The 22732-nt window shown below is 38.5% G+C and overlaps 1 protein-coding gene across 4 annotated transcripts in view; it reads right to left on the minus strand.

The window, feature by feature from the left end:
* The window catches only part of LOC130914298 (ectonucleotide pyrophosphatase/phosphodiesterase family member 2), a 221653-nt gene that overhangs the window by 174564 nt on the left and 24357 nt on the right, over positions 1–22732 (minus strand). For 2 of the 4 annotated variants that reach the window (XM_057833354.1, XM_057833353.1), the window contains 4 exons: positions 14254–14409; positions 12650–12775; positions 11154–11214; positions 5611–5708 (listed from right to left, as the gene is read on the minus strand). The exons of 1 other annotated variant lie outside the window; for it this stretch is intronic. In XM_057833354.1, the coding sequence (XP_057689337.1) occupies positions 5611–5708; positions 11154–11214; positions 12650–12775; positions 14254–14409 (441 nt within the window). Of the gene's footprint in view, positions 1–5610; positions 5709–11153; positions 11215–12649; positions 12779–14253; positions 14410–22732 lie in introns of all 4 variants that reach the window. One more of the 4 variants, XM_057833352.1, reaches the window with a different exon arrangement.

Here is a 22732-nt window from a genome sequence, read left to right on the forward strand (position 1 = left end):
GCAATGGTGATGTTCAAACGATATTGTGCAGGCCTAGAGTGAATTAACTCAAACTACAAAGTAGGAGGCTGAGGTATTCAGACGAGATGGCACGCTCAAACCCTAGCACACATAAATGCCAGAATACACGTAGAGACACGCCAAAACACAAAGAAAATGAAACAGATAAGGGACTAAACATGGAAAGAGCACCAAAACTATCAAACGGCAACATATTGTTAGAGAAAACTCGTTTTCCAATGTCAATATAGCGTTGTACTCCAGCTCCAAGATAATGTTACTTAATGGTGGACGGTTTTATTTAGACATTATTCGGACCAGTAAGACAGAAAAGCTCCATTAGTACTGGATGGAAGTCGTCCCCTGTGTTGTAAAGTTTCCATGTATAAAAGGCTGGGCTTCCTCAGGCAATGCAAAAATGCGTTGTTGTGGACATCCTGTTCCTTCTTCCTCCAGCACTTTCCTGATTTCTGACTTAAGTATGCTTGCTATCTCATTACACAGCCAAAAAGACGCTTGTTTGAAGGCCTGAGGAGTCAATGGCACAGATTTTTCATCCGTGTTAGAGTCGTCACTTTTGCTAGGTCACTTGAGCGAATAAATTGCATTAAATGTGTTTTGAGACTTGCCAGCCTTTTGTTTTGCTACTCGCAGGAGCAAAATATAACTGACAAAAATAAAAGTGTCATTTTGCAACATTTTAAACTTGAACATTCTGAAGAGCTCCATCGGATACGTCTACTACATTGGCCAGGTAAACCCCCCACAGTGCCATTGGCATGGGTGAACCAGCCAGTGAACCACAAATCTGTACCACGATGAGGAGACAACTTCTTAAATTCTTCTTTAAATTCTGACACCAGATTCCTACAGCCTGAATTATAATTACCCTTTATACCAAAGCTTAGCCTTTAACGCTGTCTCAATTCAAAGATATCGACCTCCAAAAACTACGAATATAGGCCAAAAAGGTGGTGTGGCATACGATTTTTGCGCTCACACTGCTGTTGCCATAGTGTGCACTTCCTGTGGGTGTGGTATTACAGTATAAAAGGAATCTCTGTGATGTTTCGGTGATATATATGCTGAGAAGCACACTGAATAAAGAAGTGTTGTTCCATTTAAGTCTCGTCCTTACATGTACTTAGATTAAGGAAGTACATAACAAAAGTGGCGACGAGGACGTCTGGACCTGCGTCAGCTCGGACGTACTGTTTTTTGGAGGTTGCCTGCGGTCGCGGTGCTCCAGGGGACAGAAAGCGCCGACCTCCACGTTGTGACTTCGTGGGGAGGAGGACGAGCGGAGATTTCATAAGGAACATGAAGGTGCTGTATAACCAGGCACTATGGTGGGATTTATCGGCTCTGTTGGTCATTTTGATGAGCTTGTGGAACAGTGGAGCTCGTACACGGAGCGGTTTGGTTATTTCATAGAAGCTAACGAAATAGCCAAGAGAAGGTGGTGCCCATGTTTTTGAGCGTTATTGGGCCAAAGACTTTCAATTTACTAAGAAACTTGCTTCAACCCGATAAACCTGGCAGTAAAACGTACTGGGAAATCATGGAGACTCTTAATGGACATTTTTCACCCAAGCCCCTTGTGATTGCAGAGAGATTACGATTTCACAGAAGAAATCAGGAAGAGGGGGAATCTGTCATCATGTTCATCGCGGCGCTGCGGAAGCTGGCTGAACATTGTGAGTTTGGTGATGTTTTGGAAGACACATTAAGAGACCGATTGGTATGTGGACTGAGAAATGAAGCAACACAAAAGGAGTTACTTTCAGAAAGTGGACTGACATTAAAGACAGCCTTTGATGTAAGTGTGGCTATGGAAATGGCTTCAAAGGAGGCTCAACAACTGAATATGACGAGCAGAATACACTAAGTGGCAAGTACCCAAAGCGATGTTGCTGGTACCTGTTTTAGGTGCGGTAAAACAGAGCACCTTCCCTCCTCCTGCTGGTGCAAAGAAATGAACTGTCATAATTGTGGGAAGAAAGGGCATGTTGAGCGTGCCTGATGGAAAAAAAACAAGCGCTGACAAAGATATGGAAATCAATGACTAGAAGAAAACAGAGAAATATGTCAAAGCAGTAGAGAGTGCCTCCACTTCCGAAGATGAAAGTGATGTGCACACCGTGCATGTAATGAGCATAAACAGGAAGTTAGGGTGTTACTGGGCCACACCAAAGTTCGAGGGTCACCCAGTCAAAATGCAAATAGACACTGGATCACAGGCATCGATTGTGTCTTACCAAGTCTATAAACAGTGTTTGAGACACCTTCCATTAAGACAGTCACACATTGTGTTCAAAGCGTACACTGGACACAAAGTGCACACGAAAGGAATGACTGACATTACTGTGCAATGCAATGATCAAACTGCTAAACTTCCAGTGTATGTCACAAAAGGTAATTTTGCTTCCATCATGGGACGACTATGGATTAATGCACTTCGTGTAAAGTGACTAAGTCGGCGTGTAAAGTGACTAGAAGTTCGGCAGCTGTCAGACGGTTCTTCACAACTACAAGTCATCCTGGACAAGAATGAATAGGTTTTCCGTGAGGAATTGGGCAGCATGAAGGACATTACAGTGAAATTGCACATTAAACCTAGAAGCAAACCTGTGTTTATGAAGGCTAAAACGGTGCTGTATGCCGTGACAAAGTTGAGGCTGACCTGGATGTGTTGGTCAAAATTGATGTTTTGGAACCAGTCACCACCAGCGAATGGGCGACACCAATTGTGCCAGTTCCGAAAAAGAATGGCGGAATTCGTACATGTGGTAATTTTAAAGTGACTTTGAATCTGGTGCTTTGTGTGGAGCAGTACCCACTTCCATTGATCGATGTATGTAAGGGGGGAGGAAATGTGACATATTTGTGTCACACTGCTGTTGCCATAGTGTGCACTTCCTGTGGGTGTGGTATTACAGTATAAAAGGAATCTCAGTTATGTTTCGGTGATATATATGCTGAGAAGCACACTGAATAAAGAAGTGTTGTTCCATTCAAGTCTCGGCCTTACATGTACTTAGAATAAGGAAGTCCATAACAGGCTGTATTACAGTAGTAAAGGAAAGCAACTTAAATAACACAGGCTTTCACAGACAGCTGTCACAAAGTGCCTTAAATACGTGTCCATCATCACACACATATTCATACACCAACAGGCTGCTACTGCCGCCATAAAGTGTCTGTCCAAGAACAAAACGACAATGTGCACTACTGGGAGCCAGATTCCAACCTCCAATCCTTCGAACAATGGACAACCCACTCAACACCTTTCACCACTGTCACTCCACCTCAGCCCCTTTTAGACACACTCTGAACTTGGTTTAAATCCCAGGATTTACACGGGTAGCCCTTATGTCTGAAGGCAATTTCCTGGGTCGACTGACACGGAGATGGCACAGACTTTAACTGGGTTGCGTCCTGGTATAATGTTTGGGTCTTACCTGGGACGCGGCATGAGTGAAAGCAGTCGCTTATTTCCCGAGTCACAGCGCGAAGGCTTATGGATTAAATATCATGGCGGGCCAATAGTCATTTCCTCTTTCTTCGCAGTAAGACGAAGAGTGGTGAACAAACATCGCAATTATCAACACGAGAAACTGGAAATAGCTAAATTAAACTGGAAAGATAATAACATTAAATTGCTACTGGATCTTAGAGCTGAGAAGAGACAGTCCATCGTCTATCTTTGGAAATGTGTGTTTTATTTTGTTGCCGATGCCGACCTAAAATGACGAAATGTCCAGTTTAAAAAATTCCGCCCTCCCCGCACAGAGAGCGTCAAGTTGCCAACACAGGACAAGTCTGAAAGTATCCAATTCTATTCTAATTCTTATTATTCTTGGGCATTTTTGACACCTTAAAAGTACGTCAAATAAGGTAAGATAAAAAATAGATATTTTTGAGACCTTTGACATTTTTTTTAAGTTTCTCGTTTAAAAAATGTTTTGAAAATCCATCATGGTAAATAAAAAATAAGTTCTGGTAACATCAGAGATTTTATTTGATCAATTTCTTAAAGATCATTTACCCACTCATTGTCATTTCATAGTCGTTTGGTGAAAACACATTTCCTTGTAGGAAAAAGAGATGTAACCGTTACCTCAGGGCCGTGCCATGCTTCTCGGACAGATACTCAACCATGTCCTTGGCGTTGCAGAGGGTTTTTTTTTCCAGAGTGCACTGCTCTTCTGAGGACTTGGAGAGAAAGCAAATCACTCCATCACTCTCCTCTTTGCCATGTGCAGAGCCATAGAAGCAACGTTGAGCCTTGTGGGGCAGCATTGTCAAGTCATGAAATGCTGATTTATTCTGATGTATGGAAGCAATAGAAATGTTGAGTAAAGACATAAACCAAACAAAAAGACCTTTTCACTGTCATTTTTGTGTTCATCCTTGACCAGGCTCTGTGTTGTAAACTCGTTGACCGCCTTGTATGACCTTCATGTTTGATGTGATCTGTCATAAAAATGTGGGCCTCCCTGACCACACTGTCCTCCCCACATCTATAATAGCATCCCTCAGCAACTCATATTTATCCAGGGCATTCTACCTCATTTCTTTACTCCACTGTGCCACTATGTGGCATGATGGCTTCTGAAAAGCAATGCAGGCAGTAATGTGAAGGTGAAAGGAGAATTCCTAATAAAAAGATCCATCTATCTATCTATCCATTGCTATGTACTCACATTTATATGTTCACTTGTATGCATTATGTAGCCATTTATTATCAATCAGAGCAATCATGCATTCACATTCTGGATAGTTTTAACATTTACCATTAGGTGTCATATAAGAAAGCTCAGTTATCTCAATCCTTTGATTTACACAAAGGTGTAACATGATCCCCCTTAGTCTACTCAAGCCTGTGATTATCGGTAATAGATATCAGTGACCTATTTACAGATTTTTTTTATTGTGATGTAATTTGTTTAAAAGTTTAAAACACACAAGTGAATAACTTTTAAAGTTATTTTTCTTTTTGAGACTAAATATTAAATATAAATTAATGATTCTAAGCTAAAAAAAATTATAGATAATTTGAATAATATAATTACTTACCTTTTTTTAATGGCTGGTTTGAAACAAAAGCAATAGCAAAGTGTCCGTAAACAGGGTTCTCCGGGGTAAAACGGACAGATTAAAAATACTATAACATATTGTTCTACCAAACACAACAATACTTTTGGCTTAAAATACAGTAGTTTATCTAAAAGAGGGGGGCACCAGCAGAAACTGATTTTTCAGACTGTGTGTTTTCCGCCATGTGTTCATTATTCATGTCGAGGTACCTCGAAAATAAATTTGTGCCAAAGTGGAGTCGTTCACCTACGGAACTCAGGTTGAGCTCATATGGAATAACCCTACCACAAGAATGTTTTGAACAACTATTCTAAATAGCAAGTGTGTTCATGTTTGCTCATGGTATGAGTGACCATGGTTTGATCGCTGTCTCCAGAAATACCAAGATTGAGAAACAAACCAAATACAGAGCCTGGGCCGGTGAAAACACCAACCACCATTTTTGAGCGGGAAAATGTGCTTGGTACTCAAGAAATTACCGTAATCCTTGAAACCTCAAAAGTGCCTTACTCAGCTTCTCAATGTTAGGTATGACAGTTTTCCCTCTCTTCATGTAAGAAGCTCTGAAACCATCCACTGAGAGAATTATGAGAGGTGAGCGAACAAATCTATGAGCACAGTGAAAACATATGAGAGGTGAGCGAACAAATCTATGAGCACAGTGAAAACATTCATTAGATGCCATATGGACAGCAAATTAAACCAAGTTTTTCGGTCAAAAATAAGGGTAAACATTCATTTCAAATGTATAAAGCCTCCGGTAATTTCTCCTGTATAGTACACAGTCAAGTATTATTAGTACACTTACAATTGCCTTTCAAAAGCAGAATTTCTTTTGTACTTGTGTGATGCACTCACCAGATTTATAGGTATCAATGCTAAAAACTTGAGTACTACTCGCAAAGTCACTCGATAGATTGAGATTTGTTTGTGCTTCAACAAGTGCACACATGCTCAAAAATATTACTATTACTATATATTACTATAAGTAAAGCTCACAGCAGTCCCAGTCGAGCATTGAGGAGTCTAAATTCTGGGACTACTTTGCAGGGTGTGTTGAGTCTGTGCAGTGTACATGGAAATTTCAAGTCTATCAAGGTGTTCTACAGCAGGAGTGTCACACATATGGTCCGTGGATCGGAAGGCCCGCTAAGTGGTCCAATTCAGCCTGTGGGATTGTCCTGTTTGACAGGTACCTTGTTGTTAATACATGCTTTTATTATTGACAATGGGCGTCGCCAGACACATTTCACTGGGACACGTCCCCCAGTATTAATCTGCAGTGCCCCGGTGCATATTTCACCATTAAAAAAAATATATATATATTTTCGAGTTTTAAGTCTACATAGCATAATCTACAGAATGTGTCTATTTAATATGGTCATATTATAGTACTCGATTCATACATATGGCTCCTTAATATGATAATTTATTCAAATAACTTCGGGCTATGATAGGCATATGATTTGATACTTCCGCGAAGCTCAGGAGATATGTTTCGTTCATGTGTATCAGGAGATCGGAGTTCCCAAGTTGGAAAATCGTTCTGCTGTGTTTGTTGTAAAGTCGTAATATGGAATAAAAACATGGTTGCTACAAAGAAGGGTGGTCTATTTTAATGCTCCAACAATACATCACAAGTTGAGTGACAGAACTCGAAGAGCAAAAAAAACAGATTTAACAAGGTTAGCTTCTGATTTTATAAATAATATAATAATAATAATAATGATATAAACTAGTACTATGTGCTTGTGTGGCCAACAGCGCGGAAGCATTGAAGGAAAGGTAGTGACAACACAAAACCTGCCACACAGTGTGAACAAATCATCAGGGCGAATCATACAGCCTGCTTTGTCGATATGTAAGGGTATTTGAAAAGAGGATGTGGTATCTATTCTAAACATTGTTATTTCTTGCATTGAAATGTTCAAAATCTAACTAAGTTGTGGATATTTGATTGTTGAAATGTTCAAAATCTAACTAAGTTGTGGCTATTTGACTGTTGAAAACTATTCTTTTTAATGTCACTAGTGAAATTTTGGTGGGAGAGTAAATAACCGAATCCTAATTTTCTGTCAGTATTTTATTTTGTAATTCAACAGTTACGCTTCTATTTTGGTACATTTAATTTTTCAAGCGGTTTTGCAATGTGTCCAGCTTGCAGGCAGAAAGGAAATGTGGCAAATGTGCATCCTTTGAGCTCTTAGGGTGATTGTGTTTATATTCTATGGTTGTTTGTGGACATTTTGCAAGGTTTGAGAATAAAAGACACCAAATAATCAGTCAAGTCTCTCTCCATTTTTGAATTTTCAGGGCTGTTATATATTTTTAATGTTTTAATTGCGGTTATGGCATAGGGGATTGTATGTTTGCAACATGATTTGCTCTACACTACCTGCTGTGTCAACTGTTAAATCTGTAATCTCCACATTTGGCTTCACCTGCATCAGGGGTTGAGAACCTTTTTGGCTGAGAGCCATGAACACCACATATTTTTAAGTGTAATTCTGTGAGAGACATACATTTAAAACTAAAAATACAAGTAATATGTGCATTTTATGTAATTTCAACACTTTTAAAGCACAACAAGTCTCTGAATTCTTTTAACTTATATAAATAATAATAATTTAATTAAATAATTAATAAATAATATTAAAATAGTTATTTTAATATTTTGTTGTGTCCGCAGATGGATTCACCCTATGTTTAAAATGTTTCGTCTAATTTCATTGTGTTTGTGGAAAATATACACTCAAGTTTCAGCCTGAAAAGACTGTTGTACTTACGCTTTTACACCAGCAGTGGGCAGCGTTTGCTTCTTAGCGGGCATGGGCGAATCAGAAATGAGCCGTCTTTGCAGCAATGCGAGACAGACGTTGTAAACTAGTATATTTTTTTTGTTTCAGGTGAGAAAAAGAGTATAATTTGACTATGTATGTTAGCGGATTGCTTTATTTTAGGATGATTGTGATCTGTTCTGTGTGGTAATATAGTTCAGAAATATGTTAATCCTTAAGTATGTTTATGTATGACTGCAGAAGTGTTCGTAATGGTGAGCGGACGCCGACTGAATGCTAAATAGTGTCTAAAATGCAGTTCAATGTTTTGTCACAAAAACTTGTATTTGTTTATTATTATATATGAATTCACATTTTAGAGCTAATAAGAAATGCGAGACGGACGTTGCTGTTTTTTTTTTTCTTGCTTCAGCTGTACAAGAAAAATGAAAATAAAACTAAACGTATAGCAACAGACAGAAGCATTTAATCTCTGTCTGGATCATGACCAAACAGACAGCTCAAACAGATACATATGCATTGTTTCAGGATTGAGAAGAGTTTCCACTACACTTCAACAATAGGAATTATTATTATTATTATTTTTTTTTTTCATTGGCTCTCAATTTCAAGTCCCCACGGTCATCAAGTTGACCTTACCAGCTTCAAAATAAGTGTGATCCCTTTTGAGGGATGTGGAAAAAGCTTTACTTCTTGAGACAATAAACTTTGAAAGATGTGGGCATGGCTTGCACAGCAAACTTTGGTCTCCAAAAATATGACACCACCAACAAAGAAATGGTTGTAACTTCACTATTGATCAGTGATCCCCAACCACTGGTACCAGTCAATGGGGCATTTGCTGTCGGGCCGCAGGGAAATAATAAATAATTTGGTAACGATCGCAATCTAATCTGGCCTGTGCCTCTTGACCAGTGTTATGAGTAACGCGTTACTATAGTCTGATTACTTTCTTTCAGTAACCTGCAATCTAACGTGTTCACTTTTCCAAACCAGTGATCTAATTAAAGTCAGTTTTCTTGATGTATGTGCGTTACTATTTTGTTATTGCCTTATAATGTATGTAGAATGAAGACTACTGTAGTCAAGTACGAAGAGCATTTTAAATAGAAAATTTTGGTATCGAGTCACACGCGCTAAGTGTTTTAGGACTGAGGAAGACGTGTGCGGGCGCAAATTCCAGCCGAGTGCAGCCACCTGTTAAGATGTGCGAGGGAATGTTGATTTGTGTGCGTCCATGAATGAACGTGAGTATGTTTCCTTCATTCTGGAGGGTCACAGCGTCATAACTTTCGTAGCTTTGCCGTTGCAACAGCAGATAGGTCGCTCCCGCTCATCCTTGCAAAGTCCACAAGAATTGTTGACATAATATTTATGTTGCACATTTATGCCTTGAGGTGCCGTATTCGTTTAGCATTTTTGGAATGTGTTGTAAGTCTGATTGAGTGTAAAGTGCGGCCATGTTTTGTGGCCAATTTGACGGCTTGTGTGTATGGTGTACTTCCTGATTGTGCGTGCGCCTGTGCGTCCGCCCCCACATTTGTGTTTATTGCACTGTGCAATTCATTTGTGTGTTGTTGACTATTAAGCAGTCAATTTGCCTTGTTTTACATTGGCACTAAAATGCTATTAACCCTAACCCTTAACCCCTAACCCAAAGTTCAGAATTTTTTACATTAGGGCTAAATCTTCAATTAGTCAGTGGAGTTGATTTCAACAAATTCCATGCAGTTTGTCAGTTATTTGTTAGTTTCAGGGCTCCGAACTGGCTAAGCTAGCAGAGTCGATGCTGGTTGAAATCAACTCCATCGACTAATTAAACCCCCGATTACTCAAAGATTAAGCCTTATTCTGATCTTCCCCTATAAATTCAATTATCGGAAAGTCAATTACATGCATTGAAATTTTTCTGTGTCATTCTAATGTTGAGTCAGCAAAGGGAGAAAAATAAAAAGTAACCGATGAATTACTTTTAAAGTTACTTAGTTACTTTGATAATAATCAGTAAAGTAACTAGATTACTTTTCTTGCCGCATCTAGCATCTGTTTTTTTTTTTTTTTTTTATAGCTATAGGCGCATCAGATTTGTTCCCGGAAGTAATAATTATATTAATAGTATTGTGCTAGTCATGTCTTGTCCACTACTCCGTATTATACAGTCAAGACTCACCCCTATTCTCACTCTTATACATCAAGGTACGAAATGTATTTGTTCCTGAGTGGCTTTCGTATCACGCTTTTTTGGATAATGAATCACGTTTTACACGTAAATCGCCTAATTCGTTTCAAGCACAACTAACACACCACACAATTTCCTGTTTTTATTTGTAATATTTTTTCTACCCCTAGTGGTGTTTAAGTGTAATTAGTTTGTTGGGCTCATTCTCCAGATGTCAAATTACTCAAGCTCACTGCAAACAGTGCGAAAAGACGAGCTAACTTAGGCAGCCGTTGCTTGCAATTGCATTTCGCTATTTGTGCCTCAATAAAGCATCGCTTAAGAGTTATATTCTTTTGTTTCAGCCTTGAGGACCGTTAGCACATTGTTTCGATTTTTACACTTATAGTCAGACGTAGTTGTGGTGTTAAGAGTTAGAACTCCCTTGCCCAGCGTGCAATGGGATTACCACAGGACATCATGTATGAGGAAGTGTACTCTACACTGCGTGACTGGTAGAGTGAAAGCGAATTTGTTCATTAAACGTGAGAGCATAATTTTCACACCTCGTCTGCTTATTAGATTAATAAGTAGTAACACAGTAAGCAACACAATAGTTACATTATTGCATTGCTGCGAGCGGGAATTATCTATTAAATTACGTATTATCCTCCCTATGATTTTTTTTTTTTCCTTATTATGAAGCGAATAAAGCTTCGAAAAACTTTTCGTAAAACACATTTTTGGTGACCGAAGCTTTTGTATCTTCAAGTAGTGCTGTATATACATGTGTATCATTCGGTCCTGTGGATATGTTGGGAATTCAATGCTGTGCCCTAACTTTGGAATGAGAGTGTCATGCCATTGAAATCGTAAATCAGACTTCATAGGCCAAGTATGTTTGGCACACACATGGAATTTCTCTTAAATACATACATATAGGACTTAAGTAAGTACATCAATACAATGTGGCCAAAGTATTATGTACTCATGTACATGCAGCCTAACTTTTTGACAAGGCTTTTAGTACTATACAAGAGAACAGATGATATACTAAAATTGAATCAGACTTTTAATAAATCCTTATAAAAGCATACCCTGGAGGGCATTCACCGGTCTTCATATCGTCACATTCATCCTGGAGCCATGAACTGTCTCCTGAGAAGGGGGGGGCGGGGGGGGGGGGGGGGGGGGATCGAAATACACAAATGAAGAACGTCAATGGCACTGAAACCTGCCACCAGAATTCAAATAGATTTGATGTCAGTCGCTGTCAGTGGCAGTGTATGAGTCTCATCCACTCATTTATTTTAAAAAAGTAATCGTTAAATAAATAATAAACAGTTTTGGGGAAAACCTATCATCGGCACTTCTGGTATAGATTCTACTTTGTGACTTCTCTTGTCGTTGGCAATGAAAGAGGAAGTAATGCTGTAAACATATCATTTCACTTTTAACAAAGAGTATTTTTGGATTATTTGGCGCACTGATGCACCACCAATGAATCTGTTTATTTTTATATGTAACACCCACTTGATTGGAAGGAATATATCGCATTTGTCTCAAAAAAAAACCAGCAACAAAAAAAACATTGTAATTGTTGTTTTATTTATCAATTCATTGTTTTATTTATGGGTTTGATGAATATCTTGAGCACTTTACTGGAGTGGTTATTCTCCAAAAAATAGGTTGGAGGTCATAAAGCACAACAGCAATTCATACATAAAGTGCACTGGATAAAAAGGCGCACTGTCAAATTTTGGGAGAAAACTAAAGGATTGTAGTTGCGCCTTGTAGTCTGAAAGCACAAACCCGAGATATGCGAACCAAACCGTGGATTTTGGGCTACTTTCTATGGGGCAAAGCGTATCTGCTCCTGCTGTACCAACACATGGACTAAAAACTGTGATCAAAAAAAAAGAAAAGAAAAAAAAGACAAATAAAACTGGGTATCAAAAAAAAAAAAAAAAAAAGGAACACGAGGGCTTGCACACAGAAACGGGCGAGAATCACACTGACATGAACTTCGACAATGTCTCGACAAAGACTCAACAAAAACGGGGAGCTTATATATACATAGACAAGGGGTAAGGAGACAACGAGGAACAGGTAGGTGACACAGGAGGATGCAGGTTGAAGGATACACAAGGAGCAGACACAACAGGTGAAATCAATGGGCAATCACAAGGACAAGTCGCACTAGGAGGAAACAAACCCTAACAGTAAGAATTTTTGGCATTTTGGATTTTTATTATTAATCTTTTTGCCATAACACAATATAAATTTGGGGCATGAGCTGAAAAGGGTAATACACAAAAGATGCTCTAATGAGCCACCTAGCTTTCCAATTGGTAGGGAAAATTACCATGATTATGAACATCCTAGAAAAAAGTGAAAATGTGCTTGTATAGATTTTGTATCACAGTGTGTGCACAATAATGGAACCACATTATTAAAAATTCAAATCTGTAACTTAAATCAGTGTTTCAATTTTACAATAAATGTGTTTGTCTGAAATTAATTGATTAATTTTATTTTTAAAAATCTCTTTTCATGTGAACATACATAAAAAGGTAATTTTCATATACTTTACCTTTACAGCGTGTCCTGTAGTTGGTGCAGCAATCACCTCGGGCTAGACAGTCATTTGAGCAGTGGCAGGAATGGTTTTCATTTCGAACCTCCCCACAGCGATCTTTACTGCATTCATAACCACCATCTGCTTGTGGTAAAAAGAAACTACTCAACCAAAATGCCAACATCTTTAACTTGTCTGAATATAGGATCCAACTTTAATAATTTATTGTCTGAATATAGGATCCAACTTTATTAATTTATACTGTACAGCTGAAGAGAAGCACATACAGTACATACTATATACACAAATCTGGATAGCAAAGAATAAACAGTGCAAAAAAACAGTAAAGATAGAGAATCTTTGACAGTCAATAAAAGGCAATAAAGTGTCGTTGAACATATTTTAGTTGATTCACGAATCCCACAACTGATGTGAATATGGACATTTAGCTCATAAGAGTTGTCAACAAACCTGAGACCGTGAGAGTTAGACTTGCATTCAAAAGTGGAAGTACGGTCAATTTAAGCATCCTGAAATTTTGTACAAAAGCTGAATAACCCTAATCCTGTATTTTCTGGATTTGGTAGTAAACATACTCCACCAATGACTGATTGTGTTGTGTTCAGAAGACGTAGCAACCTCCGGTTTTAGATTTGTATTCACATTAAAAATAATTCCAACCCAAATCATTTGGATGTGTACTCACACTGGTCGAAAACCTAACTCAAATCGAGTGTCGAGTCATTGCTTCCCAAGTCAAGTGTGTATGTTAACTGTACAATAAATTAAAACTAGGGCTGTCAAAATTATCGCGTGAACGCGCGGTAATTAATTTTTTAAATTAATCACATTAAAATATTTGACGCAATTAACGCACATGTCCCGCTCAGACAGTATTCTGCCTTTTGGTAAATTTTACAGCAAGGCTTTTTGTGCTGTCTAACAGCGAACTCTTGTGGTCGCTTTGCGACATGGTTTATTGTTTTCTTGCCAGTTCAACTTCAATATGGCTGCACGACGTCTCGGGCTGACGCCTACGTTGTAATGTTGTGCTTATATGATCCTTGGACAAGATTTGTCCGTAAGTATGGTTGTTGTAAAGAATGTGCATATTATGTTAGTAAGCGAAATGTTATATTTTTTGTATGAGACGCTTTTTGTTTGTGTTTAGTGAACCTGTATAGCATGCTAAGCTAACGTTGTTGCTAATGCAATGCTTATGTACTTTTTTTTTGTAGTTTTACAACGGTCTAAAGAGGACAATGGTTTGAGGCCATTTTATTAATAAATCAGATGAAAAAGGAAGAAGTCTGATAAGTCTGATTATTAAGGCGTCGTTCACTAGCTGTCTAGCTTTGGAAAAAGTAGACGCTTCGGAGTATGTTGAATGTATATATCCATCTTGTGTCTTATCTTTCCATTCCAACAATTTATTTTACAGAATATATATATAATTCACAGAAAAATATGGCATATTTTATAGATGGTTTGAATTGCGATTAATTGCGATTAATTACGATTAATTTTTAAGCTGTAATTAACTCAATTAAAAATTTTAATCGTTTGACAGCCCTAATTAAAACATATGTAGGTAAGAAAATATAGGAAGCATCCATTACCTGTCCTGAGGCAGAGACGGTCAAAGTCAGAGCAACAGCTATTGTAGGCCTTACATAAATTGTCACAGCAACAGCTCGGCGGTTCCCTCTTGACCAGCTCAAAACACCTGTTTTTGCATGAACTAGATGTTGGCACATATTGAGATGAAGAATGCACTGTAAAAAGACAACAACACAACAAAAAAGGAAGAGGTTCATCCAGAAAATTTACACCATTCAATCTGTGACTTGTAAAAAGCTTATTTTCTGGAGTACTGTATATACCGTAGTAGTGTCAAAACAAACCAGGGAACGAGGAATATGACCCAGCTCCCCAAACTCAAATAATAAAGATCATCAGAACATCATTTCAAAACATAAGGCGGTCCTGGCCTAAATGGTGCCCTGGGCGAACAGAGGTGTATGCATCCCTTGACGAAATTATGCAACTTGATATCATATGCAAGGGTCACGAAATGATAGGTCACGATACAATATAAAAGAAATGTTTAGAAATTTTAATTATGTAATTATATAATAATTTATTTCAAATGCACACAGGGAACCACAAGGCCTATCAGACATCTCACATTTTGAGGATGTTGGACTGTGAAAGTATATCTTTTTGTTTTTTAACCTGTCCTGTTAGGTTACTTCGATATGGAGAATAGGAATTTGAGTGTCTAAACAGTTTTAATATATCACATGGGAGTTTGATATACTCCCATTGTGAAAGTATATCTAAAGCTAGTGAAATACTTTCCTCTTAAATGAGAAACTGTTTAATTTAACCCTTTAACACCTGGGCCTGTTTTTGTCCGAATTTGCATGCCTTTGATTTTGCCTTTATATTTCAAAGAAAACATTATTCAAAATGGTCTGGTTTGGTCCCTTTTTTTCAGGACACCATAACCTTCATGTCCAAACTGATGTTTTCTTCACTGACCAATTATAATAAACATTTTGGACCCAAAAAGACTAAAAAAAAAAAAAAAAAATCCTAAAATGTTTTGGGATCAAATTTTGTCATATTGATGTCCCATTGACCACCAAACATTCTCAACGTTTTGAAGCTTGATAATATTTATTCAATTTGTAAGGATAAACATTCAACACAAAAAAATCGACTGAATAGTTTTATAATTGATAATTCAACAGAAACAGCAGGTATGGTAATCGGCATTTTTGTTCTTTCTACATGCTATGGTCAAAACAGGTCATATACAGTAGATCAACAGTGTAAAATTGTGGGAAAAAATCATCTAACACAAAAAGGGTTTGGACAATATCTCTTAGTGAGGTTAGGTATTGCACCCATCACCTTATCAAAAGTATACAGTGGGGCAAATAAGTATTTAGTCAACCACTTATTGTGCAAGTTCTCCCACTTGAAAATATTAGAGAGGGTTGTAAATGTCAACATGGTTAAACCTCAACCATGAGAGACAGAATGTGGGGGACAAAAACAGAAAATCACAGTGTTTGATTTTTAAATAATTTATTTGCAAATCATGGTGGAAAATAAGTATTTGGTCAATACCAAAAGTTCATCTCAATACTTTGTTATGTACCCTTTGTTGGCAATAACTGAGGCCAAACTTTTTCTGTAACTCTTCACAAGCTTTTCACACTGTTGCTGGTATTTTGGCCCATTCATCCATGCAGATCTCCTCTAGAGCAGTGATGTTTTGGGGCCGTTTGCGCACTATTGTCACTTTTCACTCGCCGATTCATCTGTGGACGACAACAAATCAGTTCCATCCTCTTCCTCGAGTTGATGAAATAATGCATTAGTTTGCGCTGAATTTAGTTTTTGATTCATTCCACACGTTTCTAAGTCGCTCGCTCTATCCAACCACCCGTCGCTCGCTACCTTACCTCACTTTCCTTGGGTGGCGCCTTCCTTGGCAATTTATTAAAAATGTTGACATTACATCCGTCCTTTGTGACCCCAAAATGCCTGAGATATATAGTTTTCGTGGTGCTTTTGGTTTTAAAAAAGGACAAGAAATGATGGAAATATGGACACAAACACATGGTCCATGTAGCATTTTAATGTTTATTTATGAGGGCAATAAAACTCAAATGACATTATCTCCTGTTTTACTTGGTCGATTGACTTCGAGTAAAAACGTAGATCTCAACTTCCACACTTTTAAATAAGCCCAACCAGTGGCACGTGGGTGACGTAATTACAGCGTGACGAGGCTTCAAAGATGACATGCGTGAACGTGTCGCCGCCGACACGTCCAGTGTTAAAGGGTTAAAGTAAAAAACTGGGAAAGCTATTATTTCATAATAAAAATCAATAACAAATTATCCCAATAGCACTTTTACAAACCAAATGGAAGCTTCATTGCTTCAATAAGCTTCATTCGGCCATCACTGCTCAATGTAACTTCTCACTTCCCTATGGGAGAGACAGACCACCTGTTGTCAACACTGTTTTTGTCCAACAAGCCTCCTACCATGCATTGCGGTGCGACAGATTTAACGTGCCGTTATCAAGGTTTATTTCACGCTGATTAAATGATTAAATCTGGTCAAACAGTATTTAAAAATCAAATATCAAGACTCACACAGATCCATAACGACATAAATTGTGTCATACAAATTATTTTTGCAGCGGTTTGTCTCAGCATTGTGGCCAGCTAATGAATAATTAATGAGCTCCCAATGACGTAGACGTAGATTCTGCTGGAGGAGTATGGCGTCCAATGAAAATAATGGATAAAGTTGCACCGATACCGATACCAGTATCGGCAGGGGGCGCCGATCCGGCCCGAATTGGTGGTATCGGTATCGACAAGTACCAACATTTAGGGCGCCGATACCATCTACTGGCATCACTTTAGCGCAAATTAACTGTCCTCTGAACGTGAGCCAACTTCCCAAATCCCGATGCATGACATCTGTATGTCTTTGTGTCGAAATTACCAAACGAAATAAGACTTTCGCCTTCAATATTAAGGATGTTCACTACAACGAATATCCGCAATGTTACGCTGCTTTTTAAACATGGCATTCACAAACGATTAGCATGCTTAAGCTAACACTTATAGTGTAGAAGCGTCGATGGGATCAGAAAGGTTAAGACCGTGAGAGACTAAGCAAACTATTGGTTTCATGATGAACAATGAGTGGCAAATTAAGAGTGCCGTACTTCAAACTCATCCTGTTTATGAAAATCGATTGTCATATTATGCTGGTGTTGTGCAGTAATGAGCAGAAGTGACTTCTGTGGCCAGAAAACACTCATGCAGCGCAGCGCGCACACTAGATATCATCAGATAGCAACCTAGATGTCCTATGTCCGATCCCATGCAAACTCTCGCGCGCACATACTAGATATCATCAAATAGCAACCTACATGTACTACATTAGATCCAGAGCGACGCGTAGTCCATATACTACAGTGATGAATTAGAAACCGCCATGACTGAATGGAAGTTAAGCAGGCCAAATCAATCCATACCAGTGACGATAGATAATGCTGCAAATACTGTTAATTCAGCACATGTTACAGATGGACTCGGACCACAAATAGGATGTTTTGCTTATATGGTAAATATAGCTGCTAAGAGAGCTGCAGCAATCAACAGTGTGCCCCACTTTACAAACAGCAAAGATAGTTCTCAGCACTTACAGTATATACAAAATTTCCTCAGATCAGTAAGAAGTAAGCACATAAATATTATGCACTAAAATGCTTGTTTATATGATGGCACTGTTATTTTTGCTTGTTAGCAAATAATGTAGCACAAAAAATAATAATAATAACAGTTGTATTTTCTGTTTCAGAGCATTAAATGTATTGAATTGTTTCGAAAATCGTACCGAACCGTGACTTAACTGTATCGTTGCATCCCTTATACGTATATTTATATATATATATATATATATATATATATATATATATATATATATATATATATATATATATATATATATATATATATATATATATATATATATATGTTTGTTTGTTTTTTTTGCATACAGAGTGGTATCGGAATGGTATCGGTATCGGCCGATACTGCACAGCCAGGTATCGGTATCGGGCCCAAAAAATGGTATCGGTGCAACACTAATAATGGAGTCTTGTTGATTTTATCATGCAAAGAATCAGAATATGAAAATGAACCTGGGTCAGAGAAGGACCCTAACCCTAAGTCCTGAAGAACATGATTCTTGCCTTACAGCAGTGCTTCTCAATTATTTTCTGTCACGCCCCCCCAAGGAAGACGTAAATGTTTCGCGCCCCCCCAAACTCTCTGCCGCCACTGTAAATAGTATCATTTGTCTATAAAATTACTATTTTAAATACGCATCTGCCTAACATTGTGTCCCTTTTTTCTAATAAAGAAAAAAAGTAACATAGATCAACTTATAATAAAGTATAACTTTATTATAAACATTGTTTTGTTTGTAACAGAGAAGACTTGATGTGCATCAATTTGCCTGAATTTAAAAAAAAAATTCACATCCAAACTAAAAAATACACTCAAGGTACATTTTTGACCATTTGATACAGAAAAATAAAATGTAATAAAATCAGTAAATAATAACAAATTAAAATTGATTAGAAACATTCACTCATGAGGACAATGTGCCAAAAAATTTGACCGAAAAAACAAATCTGAATAAAAGGGGGAAAAAAAGTGTCCTTGGACAGGACAGTTTTTATTTTTGCTGCTCACAGTATTTACCTCCTTTGCAATGATGTGGAGTTATTTTTCAATTAACATGCTAACAATGCTCACTGGCTTACTGATATAACACTGACAAAGCAGGACGATTGTTGGCAATATTCGGCACGTTTTCACTGAAAAAATCAAGCGGCTTAACAATGAGATTGGGGTCTAATGTCTTTAAGTGGCGTCTTAATTGATTTGGCTTCTTGCTGTCTGCTATAATAATTTTTAGACACAGTAAACAGTGGTCTTTCATCATCACCCACTGTATTAAAAGTCAAAGCTAAAAGGCAAACGGCACGAAAAAAGCGCATTCACGGCGGCCGAGGTAGAACCGTAGGTGAGGGCAGTCGTCGTGACGATCCCAAGCCGAAAATGGCACTTCTCGGGCGGCGAAGTGAGAACCGGACAAGACAGTGGGTCGCTGCGTGAGTGAGTCCGGTCGGAAAACGGCTTTCGAAAACGGCGGAGGCACACTGCTCTTCATATCTGTTGTCTGTGTGTGCTGAGTGCTCTTCCTTAGTTCAAAAATACTGCGCGCACTCTGAAAATGAGCGCCCCACTGCCACCTACTGAGTGGATGTGCAAGTACACTTTATTCCAGTACGGAAAAAAAAAAAAAAAAACACATAAAACATGTTCCCCGAGGTCACATGCGCCCCCCCCTGGCATTGCTCTGCGCCCCCCCAGGGGGGCGCGCCCCACTATTTGAGAAGTACTGCCTGACAGGTTCGAACCGGAGGTACAATTACCTTACACGATGCAAGTGAAGAGTCCGACACCAAATCATTAGCTTTCTGTTTATTTCCATCTCGGGTGTCTACTGAATACTGTATGGTCAATATCTTACATTAATGCCTCTCGGCTCTATACAACGGCAAGAACAGTAATTGAAAAAAACAATAATTTGTGATCTGAAAATATTAAAATGGGTTGCACTTTTACTGGTGCACTCTTGGTGAAAGGCTAAAAGCCTGTTGGCGTGTTGTTTTGGTTCCAATGCCATTATCAACAACTCTTTCTTAAAAATGCGTCTCTGAAAAAGGAACTAAGTCTCAATTTTTACTAAATTTGCGACCACTAGACTTTGAGACCAAGCATCTGGTGCCCCTTAAGTTATAACTGCTCTTTCACATATAACTAGAAACTGCAATTTCTGGAGATATTACACCTGGTCTTTCCTGTGTGGCTATACAGATCGTAGCCCCGCCCAAGGCTATCAATAGAATGGACAAACATGCCTATTAAACAAATTAAATCCCATTAGAAATGAATGGGAAATTTGGACGTCCACCCTTAATAAGCGTCAATGGAGCTGGGGAAGTTTGGGGGACATGTCCTATTGATATCTGGTCATTATCTGTTGATTTTCGGAAAAAAAAAAATTCGCATTGAAAATGAATGGGAAAAATTTGGACGTCCATGGACGTCAATGGCATCACCCTCCATAAGCGTCAATGCAACTGTGGACATCTGGGGGACACGTCCTATTGATATCTAGTCATTTTCTGTTGATTTGGAGAAAAAAAAAATCCCATTTAAAATGAATGGGAAAAAATTTGGACGTCCATGGACGTCAATGGTATCAACTTACATAAGCATCAATGGAATCCAAGTACAATGGCATCAATATAATGAACAAACATGAAGAAATCCCATTGGAAATGAATGGGAAGGTTGGACGTCCCTGGATGTCAATGGCATCACCCTCCATAAGCAGCAATGCAATCGGGGACATTTGGGGGCCACGTCCTATTGATATCTAGTCATTTTCTGTTGATTTGGGGGGGGGGAAAAATTTCCCATTGAAAATGAATGGGAAAAATTTTGGACGTCCATGGCCGTCAATGGCGGCGCCCTCCATAAGCTTCAATGGAATTGGGGAAGTTTGGGGGACACGTCCTATTGATATCTGGTCATTTTCTGTTGATTTAGGGAAATTTTGTTTTTTCCCCATTGAAAATGAATGGGAAAAAATTTGGACTTCCATGGACGTCAATGGCATCGACATCCATATAGTCAATTGAATCCAAGTACATTGGCATCAGTAGATTCGACATGCATGGCCGTCAATGGCATCAATGCAATGTAAATTCCATTGGAAATCCCATTGGAAGTGAATGGGAACTTTTCCCATTCGAAATGAATGGGATAGTTTTTGGCAAATTTCCGAGGAAGCGTAATTTTTTTCAAAATTCTGTATACAACTTTTATGCCCCTCATCGTCCCGGAATTTTTGATGCCCAAATTATGTGATTTGGTCAAAAATTGTAGGACTAGATACATTTTGAAACTTTTTTTTTTTTCACGGAAAATTGCCGTTTACGGACGAACGGAAAAAATTTCGGGGCCATTTGTAAAGTTTCCTGTGTCACGCGAAAATTCCGGTCGTGCCGATACTTGAACGGTGCCGATCGGTCTAACGGTTCGGGCTGTGAAGCGCGCGTTTTTTTTTCCATTCAAAATGAATAGGAAAGTTTTTGGCAAATTTCCGGGGAACCGTAAATTTTTGCCAAATTCTGTATACAACTTTTATGCCCCTCACCGTCCCGGAATTTTTGATACCCAAATTACGTGATTTGGTCAAAAATTGTAGGACTAGATACATTTTTAAAGTTTTTTTTTTTTTTTTCGGAAAATTGCCGTTAACGGGCGAACGGAAAATTTTTCGGGGCCGTTTGAAAAATTCCCATCGTCGCGCGAAAATTCCGGTCATGCCGATACTTGAACGGTACCGATCGGAGCTATGGTTTGGGCTGCGCGGCGCGCCGAAAAAAACGTCAACAATGATTGAATAATAAATAATAAAGAATAATAACTAGAAACTGCAATTTCGGGAGAAATTACACCTGGGTCTTTCCTCAGTGGAGATACAGATCTTAGCCCTACTCAGGTGTAGCAATAGAATGGACAATAATGCCAGTCATTGGCATTAAACAAAGTAAACGCCATTAGAGATTATTGGGAGAATTGGACGTCCATGGCCGTCAATGGCGGCACCCTTCATAAGCTTCAATGGAATTGGGGAAGTTTGGGGGAGACGTCCTATTGATATCTGGTCATTTTTTGTTGATTTGGGGAAAAAAAAAAAAATCCCATTGAAAATGAATGGGAAAAATTTTGGACGTCCAAGGACGTCAATGGTATCAACTTACATGGGCGTCAATGGAATCCAAGTACATTGGCATCAATAGAGTGAAAAAACAATTAAATGCCATTAGAAATGAATGGGAAATTTGGACGTCCATGGCCGTCAATGGCGGCGCCCTCCATAAGCTTCAATGGAATTGGGGAAGTTTGGGGGACACGTCCTATTGATATCTGGTCATTTTTTGTTGATTTGGGGGGGGGGGGGATTCCCATTGAAAATGAATGGGAAAAATTTTGGACGTCCATGGAAGTCAATGGTATCAACTTACATAAGCATCAATGGAATCCAAGTACATTGGCATCAATAGAATGAAAAAACATAATTAAATGCCATTAGAAATGAATGGGAAATTTTGGACGTCCATGGACGTCAATGGTATCAACTTACATGGGCGTCAATGGAATCCAAGTAAATTGGCATCAATAGAATGAACAAACATGAAGAAATGCCATTGGAAATGAATGGGAAGTTTTGACGTCCATGAACGTCAATGGCATCACCCTCCATAAGCGTAAATGGAATTGGGGAAGTTTGGGGGACACGTCCTATTGACATCTAGTCATTTTCTTTTGATTTTGGGAAAAAAAAAAAATCCTATTGAAAATGAATGCAAAAAATTTTGGACGTCCATGGACGTCAATGGCAGCACCCCCCA

Source organism: Corythoichthys intestinalis, chromosome 4, assembly GCF_030265065.1.
Source record: "Corythoichthys intestinalis isolate RoL2023-P3 chromosome 4, ASM3026506v1, whole genome shotgun sequence".
NCBI classification, from domain to species: Eukaryota; Metazoa; Chordata; class Actinopteri; order Syngnathiformes; family Syngnathidae; genus Corythoichthys; species Corythoichthys intestinalis.